Consider the following 20,382-nt stretch of genomic DNA (forward strand, 5'->3'; position numbering starts at 1 on the left):
CGTTTTTATCGGATAAAATATTAATAAGCCGTTTTCTCGACGCTTTTGCGCGGCCGCGTCGAATCATCGGCCCGCTCCCGGAGCCACTCGAGAGCTTTTAATTAACCGTGGATAGGTAGGTCGCGCCGCTCGATATATCCTCGAAACGACCAGAATAATCGCGCCGATTAACGCCCAATGGAAATCGTACCTTTCCTTTAACTCTGTCCACCTTTTAACACACCTTGTGTGCGTTCGCAGACCAAGTCGACGACGAGTTGTCATCGCAGAGGTGAATTTAGAGTCCATAGACCACCGCCTATGTATACCTGGGCCCCGCGTGAAAGGTTTCCAAAGTTTTTCCGGGTGGAAGCAGCGGGGGAAAGACCGCAGAAGCCAACGACGCTGGCCACCGGTAGCGCCGAAAGTAAACTTTACAGTTTTTCTGCTTTTGGCTAGGGTCCCTTCGAACTTTCTTTCTCTGTGTACAGTTGTCTCTGTTTAATCCTACCGGGAGAGAGATAGAGAGAGAATTTTAGGGTTACAGAAGAAGCCTTTTTTTTTTTTTGCTTCGAAACGAACCTGCGAATTTTTTAGTTAGCCGAGTAGCTAACGAATGTTACCTTCTTACGGCTCTGCGACGATGGAGGAGGTTGAACGTCACGCGACGCGTTTCTTTTCTCGTCTTTCGTATATACCTGTTCCTCGAACAATCGAAATTTTCTGTGCTTTCTAAAATACTCGGTACGCGAATTTTAGCGGAAAATCTGGTGAAAGTTGGGAAACAGCCCCGAGGGGCACGTGGAGGATAACCTGGTCGACCGGAGAATGGTGTGACGAAAAATGAAAAATGAGAGAAATTTTGCGAAAATCCCACTTTCTCCTCGTCCTCGAGAGACAGCCACGCCTATCCCGGTCTTCCTGCTATTAGAATCTTGGGAAAAAGGGACTGTGGGGGACCCCCCGCTGTGCCAGGCCCAGCGCGGCCTCCAAAGGGTTAAAAATGTTTCCCTTGACTTCCGGCGTCTTCGGACCTCCGAGCATTCTACCAGGAATATATCATCGATGCACCCTGCTGTTTCGTTAAAAAGAAAAAAAGCTGTTGTAACCCTAAACCGACCGGCTTTACCATTTACGACCATCTCTCTCTGCACTTTCGTAAACATAATTCTAACGTGTTCTCCGGAAGTGAAACTTTCATCGGACGACGAAAAGAAAAAATAATGTTCTTCGACTGTATAATTAAATACGCTTTTCGATTCTGTTGAATTTTCCCGAGGTGTAACGTGTGTCGAATGAGAAAGCGGGAACGTTGGAGGAAGAGCAAAAACGATACCAGACACTAATTTCGTTGGGGTTGGGGCAGGTCACGAGGTATTATCTGGCCGCTGTGTTTCGAGAGGGGTGGGGATGAGGGAAACGGTGTACGATAAGACGAGACGAGAGAGAAATTGCAAAATTATTTGATCAGCCGAAATATCGTGCGAGAGAGAGTTTACTGTCACCCGAGATTCGTCGACGAAACGACCTTCGCGGGCTCGCTTGCGTAATATTTTTATCGGCCGAAATTACACACACGTACGGTATACGTTCGTGCATGTACGCACGCACCATCCTTTCCTCCTCTTTCTCTCTCGCTCTCCAGCGCCACAAGCTACCGAACGTTGCTCGCCGAGGGCACGTATTTTTCGAGTATGAACGCCACGCATTATACCGTAACTCTTTTTCACTTTTCTTTCGCCGTTTTTACGCGAGCGTGTTGGTTAAGTACCTTTCATCGTATACACCACTGCGTATTACAGACGTTTCACACGGTTTTAAACTATCGACGATTGTACGCGTGTATCGACTGTAGACTGACCATAGCCACCGTTACTGTTGCATATACGTACTATATCTTTTACCATTCGAGGCATATACCGTTCAGATACAGAGATTCAAACTTCCTGTGTTTCTCCGAATATCTGTCTCGAGATTCGCTAGATAACGTAGAACGGTCAGTCGCGAGTGATTTACCGACGTTACCGATGATTCTACGCACGAGACGTCAAAAGATATTCCTCCTAACCTCAAAAATAGATCGTGTAACTATGAAATTCTAATAGAATAATCACTTGGACGAAGTATACGTGACGATTGTCACATTGCCAAATCGCGGGAAAAGTAATTCAACTATTTCAAATATATTACTACTGCGCATTCGTTGCGGCGCCTAATGGCGGGCGAAAAAGGCGCGAAACCATAGGAATCGGTAGGTAAGAAACAACATGACTCACGGTATCGTCTCATAAGATTCTTCTTGTACGGTTTGGTGCCGGGCGGTCTGGATCTCGACCTCATCGTCCCGTCTTTCTGATTGTTGTCGGAACACGAGTCGTCCGAATCTTCGGAACAGGTACGATCCTCCCTCTCCTGGGAGTATTCGGTGGACGTGGCGGAGACGAAACATTCTCGTAACCTGAGCGCGGCTGCTGCGTTCCCGTAGTCGTCGATCGGTTCCTTCCGTTCCTGATCCTGATCGTTCTCATCGCGAGAAAACTCCGCGTAATCCCCCACACGGACGCTCAGGTCCAACGGTTGATCCTCGAGCATCGTTTCGATCTTTTGCCAGCCTCAGTCCCCCTTGCTGCCAGTCCGTCCCAGCGAACCTGATCCACGGCTACCACAGCACTGTTGCCATCTTTGATCCTCAACGATTTGTACTTGACACTCCGTCGAAACAATGTAACATTACACCCTGCTGCTTTCTTGCTTGCTCGCTGCTCGACTCGACCGGCTTTTTCCTCTTTCGTCTCGTTTCGATTTCACCGTCACTCTTTCAGAATTTCACGCGTTACAGAATCACAGACTATTGCTGTTAAACTCTGTCAAGTACGTATATTAATACGAACGAAGAACTGGACGATTGGTACACTTGTGAAAAATGTCACCGCGCGATATATCAAAGTCTATGTATCTCAACGACGAGAAGTTATCCCAGAGAGAGAAAGAGAGAGAGAGAGAGAGAGAAGTCGACCGTAATCGAATTGGTGAATCGGTCAAGCAACGCGTTGATAAAATGTCGGGTGCAGAGAGGGAAAGGGACAGATATCTTCGTGGGAGGTAGAACAATGTTCCGGCGGTGATGTCTTCGTCCCGTGTGGCACGCGTGACGCACAACGGATACTCGACCGGCAGCTTCTCGCGGCAAACACAGTTCTCTCGATACTAGCGACGTTCACGCGGCTCACTCGATGTTTTTGTGTCGAGCATTCCTCCGTCCTTTTTCCTACGACCTGGTCGACAGCACCAATATCAACAGCTAGAGGTTACACACTTGTGTCGCGAGGAAAACGAGAGTGACAGTGACCGTTGTGTACATATCACACTCTGGTCTATTCAACGGTAAATATCATCCAGAGAACAGAGAGAGAATCGTTCGCACGTAACAATCGCACTTTCGAAAAAAATCTTTCACTGCATACAATATATCCGTTCCCCGTGTGTTTATACGCGCGTTCATACGTACGTATATATGTATATACATATACGCGTGTCTCTCGCGGAGAAGCCGCCGCCAACAACAGAGAGAAGGCAGCAGAAAGAGAATAAAAACGCGAGACAGAATTACCGAAGCGTATCCACGTTCTCCGCGCCGAGGCTACGGTTGCCGGTGGCACACTGACTGACTCGGAACCGGGGTAGCCCGCTAGTCCAGACTCGTTCACTCACTACTCCAGACTCACACTCCAACTCCCGAGCGGCTCTCTCGCTCGTGTACACCGCGCACACTACGTTCGGCCCGCGGAGCCGACCGCGCGCTCGGCACTTTCCGCCAAGTCGACTTCGGTTCCTTTCGGTCTCCGCGACGCCTCGATCAGACTCGGCCGGTTCACGTACACGCCGGCACCCACACACGGTCGCGAGCCGTCGGTCGAGATGCGCGGATGCGTAGCCTACCGCAATGTTCGAGCCCGTGATGCCCTCCCTCTCTCCTCTCTTTCCATCTTTCTCCCTCTTGCCTCCTTTTTTCTTTTTTTTTTCTTTTCTTCCCTCCTTTTTACCACCTCTTTACCTCTATCTCGCTCGTCGCTTCGTCTTTTCTTTGCCCTTCGAGAGTGTATAGCTTCTTCGTGCTTCTTCTTTCTCCGCCTCGTTTTCTGTCTTGAGATGATTTCGCGAGGGAAAGCTATTTTTCCGTCTATTGGGATAGGACACACGACAGCAACCAAGCGTTCTCATGACATTAACCTTCGATCGTCGACGCTACGCGTATATATGTATATATATACAGCAGACGGCGGCAGTGAAATATGAGTTGTTTTAACTGGAAGCTTTTTTCTTCCAAGGAAAAAAAGAGACAGCTACGATGTTCTTTCTCTCTCTCTCACTTTTTCTCTTGGAATAAACGAAACGAGCAAATCGGTATAATACCGTGATCCGTGACATTGTATTTCATTCGGATGAATTCGAGCGGCAAAGCAGGTCTGGTTAGCTCGTATAGGGAAGAGCTGGCGCAGAAAACGAGACTGGAACGATTGCGTATGCACGGTACAGACAATAGGTGAACGTGCGTACGAGGTCGCGTACGGCGGAAAGCAACTTCCAATTCGACGTCTCGTTGCAGCCGGTAAACACAGGTGCAACGAAAACGTCGGAAGTGTTTTTGCAACCGGGCATACAGAGTGAACCTTGAAAGTGACCGATTTCGTAACCCCTTCTTCTCCCGGCGAGTCTCTCTTTCGCGTCGCTTCCATTGTAACGCAACCCAAAAAACGATCTTCCCGTCGAGATCGGGTTCGTTGAGGTTAGGAGCCCCTTGAATTAACCTCGTGAACCCTTTTCTTTCTTACATCTACCAATTTATATTTCCTACGATTTTTAATTCCTTTTTACACTTTCGGTCATTCTTCTACGATAAAGCCCAATTCACACCTATGCTGTTTTCTTTAATCGTTAATTCTCAGATATCTGCAAAAAATAACCGTGGACGTTAGGAGTTTCCTGAATTGTGAACCCTTCTATCTTGCTTTTTACCTCTACCAGTTTCTATTTCCTATAATTTTTTAATTTCTTTTCATTCTTTCAGTCTTTTTTCTACGATAAAGCCCAATTCACACCTATACTTTTTTCTTTAATCGTTAATTTTCAGATATCTACAAAAAAAACCGTGGAGGTTAGGAGTTTCCTGAATTGTGAACCCTTCTATCTTGCTTTTTACCTCTACCAACTTCTATTTCCTATAACTTTTTAATCTCTTTTCATTCTTTCATCAATTTTTGTACGATAAAGCCCAATTCACACCTATACTTTTTTCTTTAATCGTTAATTTTCAGATATCTGCAAAAAAAACCGTCGAGGTTGTGAGTTTCCTGAATTGTGAACCCTTGTATCTTGCTCTTTACCTCTACCAATTTCTATTTCCTATAATTTTTTAATTTCTTTTCATTCTTTCAGTCTTTTTTCTACGATAAAGCCCAATTCACACCTATACTTTTTTCTTTAATCGTTAATTTTCAGATATCTACAAAAAAAACCGTGGAGGTTAGGAGTTTCCTGAATTGTGAACCCTTCTATCTTGCTTTTTACCTCTACCAACTTCTATTTCCTATAACTTTTTAATCTCTTTTCATTCTTTCATCAATTTTTGTACGATAAAGCCCAATTCACACCTATACTTTTTTCTTTAATCGTTAATTTTCAGATATCTACAAAAAATGACTCGTAAAAATGACTCGAGTAATGAACAATTTTCTACGGCAATAAAATTCAAACTGATTTTCTGAAAAATTTACTCCCGTTAGTTTTAATTTTTCTAGCAAACGGATGGTGTGAAGTGTCCTTTCTCTTTCATCGACAGTATTCTACTTGGCAATTTTAATCGACGATCGGCCAAGAAGTCGAGTTGCAAGTCGAGTGCACCCGCGCATGTTATCCAGCCAGGACGATTTCGAGATTCCATCCTGGAAACGTAACGAGCCGCGGCCGAAGGGCCTCCTTAACAACCAGAAGCTCTCGATGCGTTTCCCCGATAATGTGAAAACGGGCTGGCCTTAATTGCATTTCCTGCCGTCCAAGCCGCGATTCCATTGTTGCCGAAAAGCGTTTCCCGCTGATCCGCGATCAACGACTTCGCGGAACAAGGTTACGTCGGCGAAGAATTCGTTCCGCGATAGGCGTCGTTGCATTTGCATTTGAAAACGCGCCGACTCACGCAACCAGCCTGACTTTTCGTCCTTCTCTAAAATTTTCCCTGAAAAAAACCCGCACACTAAGGCCGTGGAAACTTTTATCTTCGTTTGCACAGCGACGCCCACCTATCGGCGAGCCCCTCGAATAAAACTTGAGCCGGAAAATTTGGAAAGCAATCAGATGAATCGATCCCTCGCTATATGTACATCCCGTCCAACTTTCAACTACAAATTCCACGGTTGGCGAGATCCTCGAAGGTTCAAAGATTGCCAGAGACAAGAGGGGTTGATTTATCGTTGCGAAATTTGCTAGCCACGCGCGCTACTACGCACGCACGTACACGCAGAGAGAGAGAGAGAGAGAGAGAAGAGGAGAAAGGAACATCTGCGTTAAAGGGTTCGAAGGCGCTTAGAAACGTAGAAAACCGATGTCGCTATCCTCGATTTGTCTTGCGTCGCCGCGATGCGGTGTCTCGCCGCGGCGCGAGCTGGGGACAGCCAGAGAGTTATTTTCGCGCAAAAACGGCCAACAGTGTGCCGGCCTCGGAGAGAAAACCTCGTAACTCTCGCCGATCTCGGAACGGGACGACGCCCAATCCAGGAAAACCACGATTTCTAATCCATCACCGACCGTTCCCCCCTCGCTCCTCGCACCGCCGTTTCTTCCGACGCGTCACTCTGTGTCCCGAACGTGACGCGCGCTCTATTTCCGATCCAACCCTCGTCACTCCCCTCTTTTTCCCTCTTTCCTCGCTCGCGCGACGGCGAACTTTTGCAAAACTCACAATCTTTCTGTCAAGTGTGCACGGGGCTCAAGGATTTGGAGAACGCGAGTCACCGCGTCCCCGTGCGACGTGTGCTTTACTTTCGAGTCTTTCAGCGACGACGCCTGAAATTTTCAGCAGTTTGTTTGTTCGAAGTGCGGGTGAAAGAGACTCTTCTCTTTCTTTCTACGCAACAATTAGGCCTCCCGTCGTACAGGTTTCTAATCGAGAGACGGTATCACGGGCATCTAGCACGAATTCGTATCTTCACTTTCATTTTCGCGGTCCGCGTCCCCCTGTCGATTTTGTTTTTGTTTCGCGGCACAATTTTCCACGCGCTCCGATGTCGCGTTCTCTTTCCTCCACTTTCTAACACCGGCGAGAGAGATCAGGCCTTTCGACGCATCGATCATTCGATTCTTCGCGTTTTTCCGCTCGCGAACCCTGGCAATATCGATCGCGTGGATCACACACACACACACACACACACCTGGGAGAGAAAGAAACGAAACGAAAAGAAACTCGAGGACGAACTCGCGAAGAGGGAGGGAGGAGAACTACGACGGCTACGAAAGAGAAATTTCCTTTTTTACAGGGCAGCGAGCAAGAGACGCGACGTTTCCTGTCCAAGCGACAGTAAAGAAAGTGTATCTAGGCCTTTTTCCAGGCCGCATGTTTCCCTGCGATTCAACAATATACGGCGTGGCGCCACACGTGCCACCACTGACACGCATTCGACTTCGCCGATCGGCCTATCGGATCTCGCGATAATTCTATCCTCCATCTTCCTTCGTTTCACGTAATTCTACGAAATTTCTGGAACACGAAAGCCTCGATTCTGATAGAAACGATAGGGTTAACATCCGAAGGAGAATAGGAGCCAAACAGCGTTTGCCGGCAGAAAGGGAAATTCGAGGACGAATCTCTCTAAATTTCAGCTCGACTTTCGTTGGGTCTCGCTCGCGAGACAGCCGGCGATTTTAATTTCTTGCTATCCTCCGGGGCAGCGAGGTGAAAGAGACGAGGAAGAGGTATTAGCCGGCGATTCAGGCCGAGACTAACGCGCACTTTTCCTTCGGCCGCACGTTTCTCCCGTCGAGGCTCTTAGACAAGGATGATTTCTTCGTCCTCGCCGTCGCGGATTTCTTTCTTCTCCTTTCCACGTTCCCTTGGACGCGACGGCGACGAAGAAACTTGCGTATTATACGGTGGTCGTTTCGACTCGATTAGAATCGAGAGGAGAAGGTGGCCGGTTCCGTGGCCGGTTGCCATGCCGAACGAAGCCTGCTGCTCCAAGTGCCAGAAACCGTGAAGGAGGCCTCTCGTGATCGGGACTTTCCAAGGACACGAGGGTGCGTGGATCCGTGGCGTGTGCGTGCCGGCTCGTTTTCCTTTTCACGGCGAAAATCACCGCTCGGCAGAGCCCGAGAGAAAGAAAAGTCTGCGGCTCGTCGCCAGCGAAATCGCCCGCCACGTTCCATATAACACATCACGTACGATACACGGCTATTACGGCAATTTCCCTATCGTGAGGATTTTTCTTTTGATGGATCGTTTCCACGGAGAAAGACAGGAGAAACAGAGACGACGGTACACCCGAGTACAAGCTTTCTTTCTCGTTTCGACCGTTCGAAACCTGGCGTTAATAATCCAATTAAAAGTACTCGCTGGCCGATCAACGGTAAGAGATAAGCTTCTTTTGCTTTTACCATAGGTCTACCCACTTCGCGTAAACGAGCCTTTCGATCGCGAATTTGGAATTGTAACCGCTCTGTCATGTTCTAGTTAACACTTGCTGCGTACAGAAGAAGAATTTTTCTTTCTTACTTGCGAGCAGGAGTGGAGGACTGGAAATAGCTTAATCGAAGAGAGAAATATTTCTTCTCCTTTTTGCGGAATAATCGAAAAGAGTCGGAGCAAAGTAGCTGAATTCTCGAGCAAAGGAATACCAAAAGCGTCGCGAGAGGAGGAGGAAGAAGAAATAGAGGGAGCCACGGAGCGGCACTACCAGGAGGAAAAGGGAAGCGAAGGGAAGACGAGGAGGACTGGCACGAAGACGAAGAAGAAGAAGAAGAATCCCCCTTGGCTCACGTCCGCGAGAACCGGAAAGATTCCCTCGATCCGCTACGAACGGCTTCCAAGGTCCGCACTCCGTATTCGAACGACCCCAACACTAACGCAAAAACCTCCACGCGTGTACACGTTTCATACATGTACACATATTTCAAGTGAATACAGAGGCGCGCACGTGAAATGCACACATACACGCACAGACGAAAGAGTAAAAAGAGAGAGAGAGAGAGGAGTGCGGCACTCGCGGCCTCTCACACGCGTGCTTCAGACGCACGTCCGGCCAAACGAGCCGCGAGGTTATTGTTTAAAGCGTTCCCCTTTATTGTGTCTACAATGTGCTCGGTCACACGCGGCCGGAACAGCCAGCCGCCACGCTGCGGCCCTCCTCGTCGCTAAACGCTCTTTTTATTTTATTATTCTATTTGGTTGCTGCACCTCGCGCCGCCGCTGGGCGTTGCCCGCTCCTCTCTCTCTCTCTCTCGACTTTTCACCAGGGATCCTCTTAATTGCACCACCCACTCTACTGCTTATACTCGATGCTTCGTTAGTTTCGACAAACTATACTCTTTCCAACCCCTTTTCGCAGATCAGAGCCTCCTCGATTGCTGGAATTTTTCTCTCGCCTTTGTATAGGTTATGTACATTCTAACCTCAAAATTGAAGAACTCTTTGCTAAGCTTCTAGCGATGAAACGGTTTTCTGCGTTTCTCACTTTTCCGAATACACCGTAATGGAAGAGCCTACGCCAAGTTGGCTTCCTACCAGCCTAAACGATCCTCGATCTCGTTATCTCAGAGAAACCAACGTGTAATTCCACACAGCTTTTCCACCGAGCACACGTTTAATTCCACCGGTCTATTCAAGAATGCCCGTTTCCTCCCCCGCGATTTCCATCCTTTTCTCACGCGGTGTCGCCTTCACCTTCCGCCCGAAGATCGCAATCGATTCGAGAGCTCGTCAACGCGGCATAATTCATACGCGCGGGAATAATTCGACGTCGGTGCGGCTAACGCGCAGCCGTAAACGCTTTATCGAGGCCGCATCTCTTCTTCTTCTTGTCCGCGCGCGCACCTGCCTTCGTTCATCGGTCGGTGGAGGGCGAGTTCCGGCGGTTTTGCAGGCAACGCAGCGGACACTGAGGCAGGTCCGGGCGATTATTGCTAAAACACATTCGTTATTGTGTCTACAAAGTCGATCGGAGCTTTGGCATCGTTCCATCGCCTCGAGCCTGACTCCTTGCTCCCCTCTCTTTACACAGCTAGGATAGAGTGCCTGCTTCTTGGCAGGAAGTTGAATCGCGTTTAATTTACCATACACACTCGACGGTGCCCGCGAATTCTTCTCCCAGATCTATTTATACACTCGTGCAGGCTATATTTAGCCTGGATAGGTGTAGCAGAGCGAATTATCCCGCGTTGCGAAGGTGAAATTTCTTCCCCAATTTCTGTCCGATATCGCCAGCCGAACGAATATCGGGTCGGGAGAGGGTTGAAACAACGGACGAACTTTGCCAACTGGCACGATACGACGTTCTACACACGTTTCCCTCAAGAGAGGCGATCTTCTGCCGCGAGACAGACTTCCCTTTATCGTTGGACGCGCGTCCGTCCCGAGTTCACCGTCCAAGACAAATCGTTACAAATCACCGTGCCACGCGAGACAACTGCATCTCTCCCTCTTCTACATTCGAAACAATTAATTCCGGGCACCTCTCGCAAATCTCATCGTCGAAGAAGAAGAAGCTTGGAACGCGCGGCGGAACGTTTCCAATATCCACAGGAATTGTCCCGTGGTGGAATCGGCCATGTCCAAGAGGCACACGCGTTGCCCAAAGATCGCGTCGCATCTCTCTCCTCCCGAGGAAGAGGAGGAGGGGCAGAGAGGAGGTGGCGCGTCCACTAGAAGAGAGAACGCGAGCGTAGAGTCGCGTGCATGCATGCGCGAGGCTAGCGGCCGGTTGCATGTGCACGTCTCGGCCGGCGACTTGGAAAGGGGAAGTCGTCGACGGGCCGCGGAGGATCGAGAGAACGAGCTGAAACAGGCAGAGGAGGAGGAGGAGGAGGAGGCGGAGGAGCAAGCAGCAGCAGCAGAAGCAAGAGGAGGAGGTGCAACGTAGGGGGGCAGAGAGGCGGTATAGGAGGGCTAGAAGAGGGCAGGGAGGAGGGGACGGACAGACGGACGGACTCGAGAGGTGCAGCGAACTCTCCCAAGGCCTGCGTACCCCCACTTAGCCCGCAACTGCAACTGCAACTCTCGCGAAGCAGCAGAGGGCTTTCGACGTGTGTGTGCCACGAAGAAGCGTGTGATATGTTTCTGCCTCGCAAGAGAGAGAGAGAGGGAGAATGAATATGAGAAGAGGACCTCGACGACGACGACTGTGCAGCCCAGCGAGGAAACAACCGGACAGAAGAGGGAGACGGATGGAAAGACGAAAGGCTGAAGCGTGTGTAGCCCGGCGAGAGAAGCTGCTACCGAGAACACCGACACCTTCCGCCACTCTTATTTTTCACATCCTGCTGCTGCTCACCGGCGACCTATTTTTCACAGGACCAGATCTGTTGGAGAAAAAACCAACGGGGAAATGCCGGATCTTCTTCGTGCACGTACGATTAATCGCTCGTCTCCGGGGGGGAAAAAAGAACTTTGTATCCTATTCGACGATGAAACGTGCCAACGGTGCGACAGAGATTTGATAAATTTCGTAGGCGAAGAGCACGCAGAGCCGGCGCGAGCCAGCTCCAATTAAGAGGTGGACTCTCCGCAGGTATCCTTGAAATCGAATCTCCTGCCACATCCTGCGCGCGTTGCATGCCTGCTCAACCATTGACGTCACACAGAGGAGATTGCAACGGCGGCGCGAGCCGAACGTCCGACGAATTTCAATCCCCCCGGAACGATTTCGAACGCGTCGCGCATTTTCAACCAAGCTAGATCTCCGCTCCCGTCCTGTAGAGACAGAGAAAGTGAAACACGCAGGCGAGAGGGTTCAGGTGGAGGAACGAGGACGGGGGATGAGAGAGAGAGGTGTGCAACACCGCGGCAGAGAGAGACAGAGCTGGTTCGCCAAGTTCTCCCCTTTAGTTGGCGCAAAAATACGCTTCATTTGTGTCACGCCGCGGTCCAGAGAGCGGCTGTCATGCACGCTGCGTCATGCGACGCGGTTAAAAGTGACTCAGGTTTTATTTCCTGCTTCGAGTTCTAGTTACCGTGCCCCGCGCGCGCGACAGGCTAGTCGAGGGACAGATAGCGCGAATCGATAGCGAGGCACTGCTCTATACACACGTTCCTCTTTCGTGTCGCGGTGAAAAGGAAAAAAAAAAAAAACGCGAGAATAGCACACGTAGCGGTCAGTGAGCTCTGCTCGTTGCTTTGTTATCTGCACGAGTTCTGGGTCGATTGTTAATCGTCGTCGTACACGGTGTCGTACGCGATCATTCTCGGGAATCGGTAGACTCTGTCCTTTCTCTCTCGCTTTTTACTTATTCGAGATGTGGACGATGATATTCTTCTTCTTCTCGGTCGCTCGAGTGGTTGCGCATCGTTAAATTTATTCGCTGGCGTAACCTGTCGCGGAATTTTCGGCCGCGGAATTAACGAGAGTTAGGCGCAGAATCAAACGGTTCCTCCTTCCTTTTAAGGCTTTCTCGCCGATCTGCTTTCAACTCGTAAGACAACTTCATTTTTGCTTCAACTTCAGCTTAGTTCAATTCCGACGATTAGCAAACTTGGACTTTTTTCAGCGGACACTCGCGTGGGCAATTAAGAAATCGCGAGGCAATCCTCTTCGGTTATGCATCGTCTATTACACACGTCGAGCGTAATCTTATCTCTCGTCGTACGTTACATACCGTTAGCGCAATCGATCGTGCAAATCGAAGATTAACCGTGTAACAAGGAGAGAAGAAACGGGAGGGGATTGTTTGGGGAATTTTCGACGTTGACGGGAGCGTAACCGAGTGAAAATAACGTGCTCGGTTCGTATGCGCGGGCAAGGTGTTATCGGCGCACGATGTTTGCTCGCGCCGCGCTGCCTGGAAAGCTCCGGCAATAAAGTTGCGCTGGTAATTCCAAGACAAACATCGCTTCGCAGCTAGAGCTTACGTAACCAGGACATTTGCACCGAGTGTCATCTCGGGTGAAAAAGGGAAACAGAGAAGAAAAGGAGAATCCTACGAAGATCGCTTCTCCGCGCGCGATCTTCGATAAAGAGGCTTTCTGAATAAATTCAAATACGTTTCTCGTTCGATCGTGACGAATATATTCACGGGAATCGTGACATTAGTCACGTCGACCGGTAACAATTTAATAAAACAACCTTTCAACCGGCTCTCCCGCGCGGAGAGATAAGAAAGCGCGCGCTTAGTAAAATTGTCCGCGATTTAAATCTCCCGCCTAACCGGGGAAAACCTCTCTCTACCGGTCGTAGACTCGGATAATGCAATGAAAATCGATCGATTTGCATGCCCGGCTGATTGGAAAACGTGGACGTGCTAAAACTAGACGACACGCAATTTGCAAATTAACGTGTCATTGAATGTATAATTCTATATAGATAATTAGCGATTATCCATATACAGGAACTCGCTTGCAAATCTTTCGCTTCTTTCCAGGAAATTCGTTTGCATAAATGAAACGCCGTATCGCAATACTCCACCGTGCGACAATTCCTTGGAAATTTTTTTCGATCAGATTCGATTTCCGAGAGATGGAAGAGTGGCGCAAGATTCGCCACGCGACGGCAGACAATCGTCCGGTGGAATCTGCTCGAATCTGGAATCGAAAGTGAGATCTCGAAGATCGAACCAGCTCACGCACCCATACACAGGCAAAAATAGCTAGTTCGGAGGAGAGTGGTTCTCCGATTAAGGCGATACCGCGCGACAACAAGGTTCTCCTAAGCACGAGACTCTCGACGCGACATTTCGGTTCGTCCCCGTCCCTTCATCGGGTGCACACGTATGCACGCACGTGCAGCACCGCGTACCATGCCTCGAGCAGCGAGCAGCAACTGCGAGGCGAGCGAACAGAGCTCGTTCGCCACGCTAGCCCTGGCCTAGATAAGCCGGCTACTCGGCTTTGCATCGTTGCATCGCTTTAAGCCTGGCTCACGCGCCGCATCCAACACGTCCTTTTCCTCCTTCTCTCTCTCTCTCCTCCTCCTACGGGGGTCGATACACGTCCCTGTACGTCCCTAATACAGTCTTCTGAACGTAACAACACCTAATTTCGCTCTACAAACGAGCGAGCTCTCCGTTCGGATACGACGCGACGCCGCGTTTCGATCATAAAACCCCGACTCTCTGGCTAATTTCCGTGACTCGTTCTCGTGACACCGTTTCCCCGCGCTCGCGTTATCGTCGAACCGGCGTTGTTACGAAAGAAGTCGATATCCTGCAAATTACAACGGTGTGTTCCTTTTTCTTTTTTTCCTTTTTTCGTTTTGAGAACGAGAGCGCGACGGCTCTTGGTCGCAGGAGGAGCCAAAGTTGAGAACGCAACTGGCGCAAATTTGTGGAAGTCAGTTGGGAAAAAGAGAAGTGAAAATAGAGGTGAAAGGGGAATAATAGGGGGAAACGAGAGGAAGTTAAAAAAGAAATCTCGGTCGACACGGCTCGAAGGGGATTCCGCGGTGAGAACCGGGCTTAAGGTCGCGTGAATCCGCGCACCGCAAGAGCGGACAGTGAAACTATGCCGTTTTTTCTCGGGCTCTTTCCTTTTCTTCGGCTGCCAGCCACGCTTGCCTTTCCCTCGAACAAGCGCGAATCCACCTCCCGTGGAACGCCACTTTTCCCCGGCGGTACGGCAACGAAATCGACACTTTTCGGCGAGAAACGCCGAGAAACTGGAAGCCTCCACTTCCATTAGCCGTTCCGCGAAGCCGCTAAATATACGTGTCGCCGTTAATGGACCTATTAGGTAACGAATACTCCGTTCTTTAACGCTTTAACCGTACGCTGGATGTGACAGAAATTCTTATCAAATTTTTCGACAACGAAATTAACCTTCTTACACATTTTCTCACTTAAAATACTCCATCTTTCCGGTAAAAGATTCGAATGTCCAGAAATTTTCTTATCAGGAAACTACCAAACAACAGATAAAGTAGACAACTGCGGTTACCGGCGCAAGGGTTAAAAAAGAATTGCAGGCAAAAATCGCGAGGGAGAACGAGATAAACGAGAAATCGAGCCATTCGACGTTCTCCCGTCGAACGTGCCGCAATAAAATTTCCATCAGTCGGCGGTGGACTAAGCTGGAAGACGAATGGGTGGACAGAGGCGGTGCACGCTTGATGCGAGTACCCATCATCCCAGATGTATAATACCGTAACCTCGATTCCAATGAAAACGGTGTTACGACATTTTCCCTGTCGGTGAAATGCGATCTGTTTTCAAGGAATCCGCGCGTGGAATTAATCGAGACGAGTTCGACGAAAGGCGGACAGAGAGAGAGAGAGAACAGGTGTGTTGTTTCTCGAAAATCGACGTGCAAAGATTAGGTTTCGTTTTCAACGTACGCTACGACACACGGCTCGCACGAGGAAATTAGGTCAAATCGGCTCGAAATCACGAGGCTTCGTAATGGCCGAGGTCGTAATCACGAGATAATGCCGGAATTAACGCGGTTACCTGCGAATCGCGCTGATAGCTGTACGAATATTGCGCAGCCACGCATTGTTATTCCACCGTCAGCGGAATCGACTGGTGGCTTCGTCGATCGTGTCTGCCAAGTGGATTCGCGGGAAAATCGATTGCGCAAAAAACAGGCGCGTACGCGCGTCTCTAATATCGCTGACACCTCAAACGGAGAAGAAGAGACTTCTTCTAGCCGTCGACGTATTCGCTCGATCTTAATTTACAAAAACATGACGAAATCGCTGGTTAACATTTGCACGATCCACCTTCGAAAAAACCATCTGCTCCTGCAGTTACCGACGCGTCGGTGAAAATCTCGCCGAGTCGCGTGTATTCATTCGCGCGCCGCCGACCGTCATTATTCAATTTCCACGAACGCAATCTGCCTTCTTCGCGAACAATCAAACCGGTATGATTCATACTTCGCGTTTAAGAACCCCGCTGCTTACCGTCGCTCCACCATACCACTCTTCCATCGAAAAAGAGAGGAAAGAAGAAAGACCGATCAAACGTAACCTCAAAAATCGTGTTAACGTAACATAGAAAGTAACTTAAAAATACTCTCCACAGAAGAAGGAGAAGAGTAAGAAGAAAAAAAGATAGGAACAATGTACGCGCCGCGAAAGAAGGTGGAAAAGTCGAAGAAGGGCGCGCGTTGCACGGTCGGTTTTGGCGGGATCGCGGAGAGACGCGCGGGCGAGTGTAGAGGAGCGCGCGCACGGCTCCGCGCAGTGCATCGGAGTGGTGCGCATGCGCCGCTCGGCCGATGCACGTGGTAAGTACAAGTATGTCAAGGCGCGACCTGAATTTTCCTACTCTTAGTGCCCCCTACCGTACTCATCGGCCGCCCCCTCCCTCTCGGTGACTCGCGCGGCCGCCACCGTTGCTCCACGCTTACACTCGATGCAACTGCTGCTGCTCCTCTCCTCGCCCCCCAACCCGAGGCCCACTCCACTTCACTCCGCTCCGCTCCACCGCCCCTGGTGCAGCGCGCGGAGCGGAGGCCTCGCGCGCGTTCGGTTGGCGCGCGCTCCTTGCATCTACCTGCGCGCAACGCGCTCGCTCTCGAGAATCCCGGTGACCACCAACACGCACGTGCGTGTCACACGTTCCTATGCACATCACACTTTTCACCCACTCGTCTCGCTCTTTTCTCCCATCCTCCTCCTTCTGTACAAACATGTGTCACCGTGTGCGTGAAGATGTTTTCTGGGAACAGGCGAGAAAAAGAACTTTGCCCTCTTCCGCTGTTCTGGGCTGGGCGGTGTTCCTCTCTTTGGAGCGGACGTCGCGCGAAAAGGAGAGGAGAGGAGATTGAACGTGGTGGCGGGTTTTTAACGGCGGGGTAATTGTATGTCGGAGAGGATGTCGCAAGGTTCTGGCGAATGTGGGTCGTGCAATTTTTAGAGTGAATTTTACCAACCTTTTTCCCCCCTTTCTTTCTTTCGAATTCCTTTCGGCGAAGCTCGCGGCGCGCGCTATTCCGCGTTTCGAAATTGCACGTGGAATGTGTTACGGTTTTCAAGTTTGAATGGTGCGAAGAGTAGTTGGGAGATTGTTGTCTCTTTTTTTACTTTACGAGAGATAGTAAACGTGTACTACGTATGTTGCGTACACAACCGTCTGCGTTTACAAATCGATCGCTCACGGCCGATCTCCAATATCCTATTTGAGATCTCGTTCCTATTCTCGGCTAACGCGGCAGGCCGAGTTTTCCTCGTCAATTTGTCACGGAAAAGGAAAGCGTTACGGTATATCTAACGATCGATCGGTGTCGCCAGAACGAGGGGCCCCCTAGAAAGCTAGCTTCCCGCGCCACCAAGGGAACCCTGCGCTTCTTTTTCCTCTCGGACTCCGAGTCCTCTTTTCTCAGTCTCTTAACCCTTTAACCGGCGTATTAAAAGTAACTCAAGCACCCTCGGAACAGCGCACACCGTTTTTATACCCGATAAAACCTCGTTGAAATTTAGACAGAAAATTCACAGTTCGGTGTGTAACAATGCAACAAATTTTGCAGATTTTCCAGGGCAGCCGCCGATAACTTCGCGTTTCTCGCGATAGTCTATGTTAGCGATCTTGGCTATTTCCAGGACGGTGCGTAAATTTCACGAGCGTGCGTCTCACTCTCGCCCCCCTTGGACGCGTATATACAACTCACGTGCATACATACATACGTGGTGTTACGCAATGAGCGTTCTTCGTGCGTTTCACGGCGCCTCTACGTTGGCGCGCGATTAAACGGTAACCTGTTTCGGCGTGGCCGAAACTTCGTCGAGTAACCTCGAAAAATTCCTCACTTTTCATCTCAAACAAATAGAAGAATTAAAAGGAAAACGAAACAACTGCACGTGTGTGTGTGTGCGAGATAAAATTTGTCTGAATTTGAAAAAAAGAGAGTCTTAACGGTGGACCATACACGAAGGCTGCAAATGTTTGCCTAGAAAAATATTCCTCGCTACAGGGGTAATATGGTCGGTGGAGAAGACCGTCTTCCCACGTCTACCCAATCTCAATTCGTATTACAGGGAGAATGCCGAAAGAGAAGCAGAGAAGAAAGGAAGGAGCGGCCGAGTGGGGAAGGAAATATACGCGAGAGAGGGCAGGAGATAGAGGAAACACTTATGCAAGTATACCTGGCCCGATGCAGATGCAAGGCTGCTTGTTTTGCGCGCGGACGAGCGGCTGACGTTTTTACGAGCGCGTGACGCTTTTACGATCGCAGCCGGTGCAACGAACGATTAGGAGAGCCGATCGAACGACGCCTCCTCGGCGAGCCCTCGATGGATTTCGACAAACTTGCTTCTCCACCGCGGAGAGAAACATGCGGGAGATTCTAGTATCGCGGTGGATTCGTGTGTAATACACGCGATACGTTCCAATCGCTCGAGAAATTTCCCCTGCATTTTTCAAACCTGTACCCACTGTTATTATCTCGTACTTTGTTCCATCAGGAACGAAAGCGTAACGGATCTGACGTAGCAGAAGTAGCAAATTCGCCGGAAAACCACCCCTACGGAGGACTACGTAGCTAATACCGCGCAATTCGTTTCACCTTTCGTCCTTTATCCTCGCCCAGTGAAATTCAGCGCGAGCCACGCCATTTTCGGGGCCTATTTTCCCAAGGTCGCCTCGTCCCCCGTGCTTAACTCTTCGTGGGAGCTCCATCGAACGACACAATGGGCGTCTCCGTTCTTGGGTATCCAACTTCTCCATCGCAACTTCGAGAGAAGAGAGAGGGAGAGTAAGGGTACGATATTTTTTTATTCCTCCGTTCGAAAGGCGTAGGTGTTTGCCAGGGGCTAAACGGTGAATCGAAGGGATATCGATTGGAGAATGCGTAGGTGGGTGCTGACCTACCCCTACCACGATCCTCGTCCTCCGGACGACCTTCTGGGCGCGTCCTACCCCAACCCAGACATCCGTTCCACAGGCAAACAGCTCCTCGAAGCGAACACGGGCGAACCCTAGCGTCGCTTTTGCCCTCCGTATACATCTCTCCCTTGGCGGGAGAGCGCAACCCTCGTCAGGAACGTCCTATCGAGGCCACCCTCGCAAAAACTAATCCAGGGTCGACACTTGAACCACCTCCTTTCCCCCTGGCGTGTATCGCGGCCCCTTTTGCGCCACTTGCTTCGTCTGGACGCTTCGAAAACTCGGACGTAAGAGAAATCGAAAGTGAAAAGAAGGGTGGTTCTTCGTCCGTCAGATGCTCCCTATTTTGCGCGTCCTCGATTTGCATGGTTAATTTCGTGGATAATTTCAAGCACACCGGTCGAGGTGGGCACCGGGTTTTCGCTGAGGAATAAAAAGGTACAGTCGGAGGAAGGGAAGTTACGGTTGTATGTATTTCTGTCGATTCGCTCCTCGAACAGCGTGGTATCCATCGACAAATGGTATTCCGCGTTTCTACTCGGTCAGAATGCACATCCGAAAACGTAGGATGCAGAAAAGCACCTCTGACACGAGCAGAGAGAGATCGATCAACCGATATACATACGTATAAGAGAAGAAAGAAGCAGACGCGTACGTCTAATTGGAGCAATTAGACGTGCACGAGGCACAAAGTCGTCCCAGGCAACAGGAGACACTCGACGGACGACAGGCATTCGAAAACGGCTGATCGATCGTTCCAGAAAGCCTATACTCGTGAGTTCTCCGTGCGGCCACATAGCGCGAGTTAATCATCGCATGCAGTACGCTCCTGTAATTAATGCCTCGCCAAAATTAGGCTACCATCCTTAGACGATCGATCCTCCTCCGCCTTATTCGCAAAACAATTCTCCTCTGTTAAACCTCCGTACACGATCGCGAGGTCGCCAATTCCTCCCGAAGTGTAACCGGATTTCGTCTGTTACGCAACGTTTCTTAACACGGTCAGAAGGTTTTCGGTAGTCCACAGATCACCCCACGAAGAAAGGAGAGAAAAAAAGGTGAGCGAGCGAGAGCGGTGTTGGCTAATTGGTACCGAGTTCTGACGCAATTCCGTGGAAGGAAGAAGGATGGAGGGGCGGAGGATCGTGCAGGGGCGGATTGTCGAGGGTCATGGTCCCGCCCCACGGTGTCGTTTTTCTCTTTCCGGCACAAGCCGCGCCGTTGGAAACTGGACGGGGCCCGATCGTGCCCACCAGCCTCTCCTCTCTCTATATACTGTACATCTTCGACTGGTGTTCCCAACGGCGTGTGCCTCTCTTCGAGAATGGCTATCGGTGAGAGAGTGTACTTATATACGCGTGTATATACAGGTTGGTAACGTCGAGTGGC

General features: G+C 49.9%; 1 protein-coding gene across 4 annotated transcripts in view; it reads right to left on the bottom strand.

Annotated features, from left to right (window-relative positions):
• LOC108571763 (ecdysone-induced protein 74EF) overlaps nt 1-20,382 on the bottom strand; it is a 152,641-nt gene that overhangs the window by 52,495 nt on the left and 79,764 nt on the right. The window contains exon 1 of one of the 4 annotated variants that reach the window (XM_017933890.1): nt 2,256-2,484. The exons of the other annotated variants lie outside the window; for them this stretch is intronic. Coding sequence (XP_017789379.1) covers nt 2,256-2,319 — 64 coding nt within the window. The 5' untranslated portion in view covers nt 2,320-2,484. Of the gene's footprint in view, nt 1-2,255; nt 2,485-20,382 lie in introns of those variants that run through there. 4 annotated transcript variants of the gene reach the window in all.

The sequence above is a fragment of the Habropoda laboriosa genome, unplaced genomic scaffold (assembly GCF_001263275.1).
Source record: "Habropoda laboriosa isolate 0110345459 unplaced genomic scaffold, ASM126327v1 scaffold99, whole genome shotgun sequence".
In the NCBI taxonomy this organism is placed as follows: domain Eukaryota; kingdom Metazoa; phylum Arthropoda; class Insecta; order Hymenoptera; family Apidae; genus Habropoda; species Habropoda laboriosa.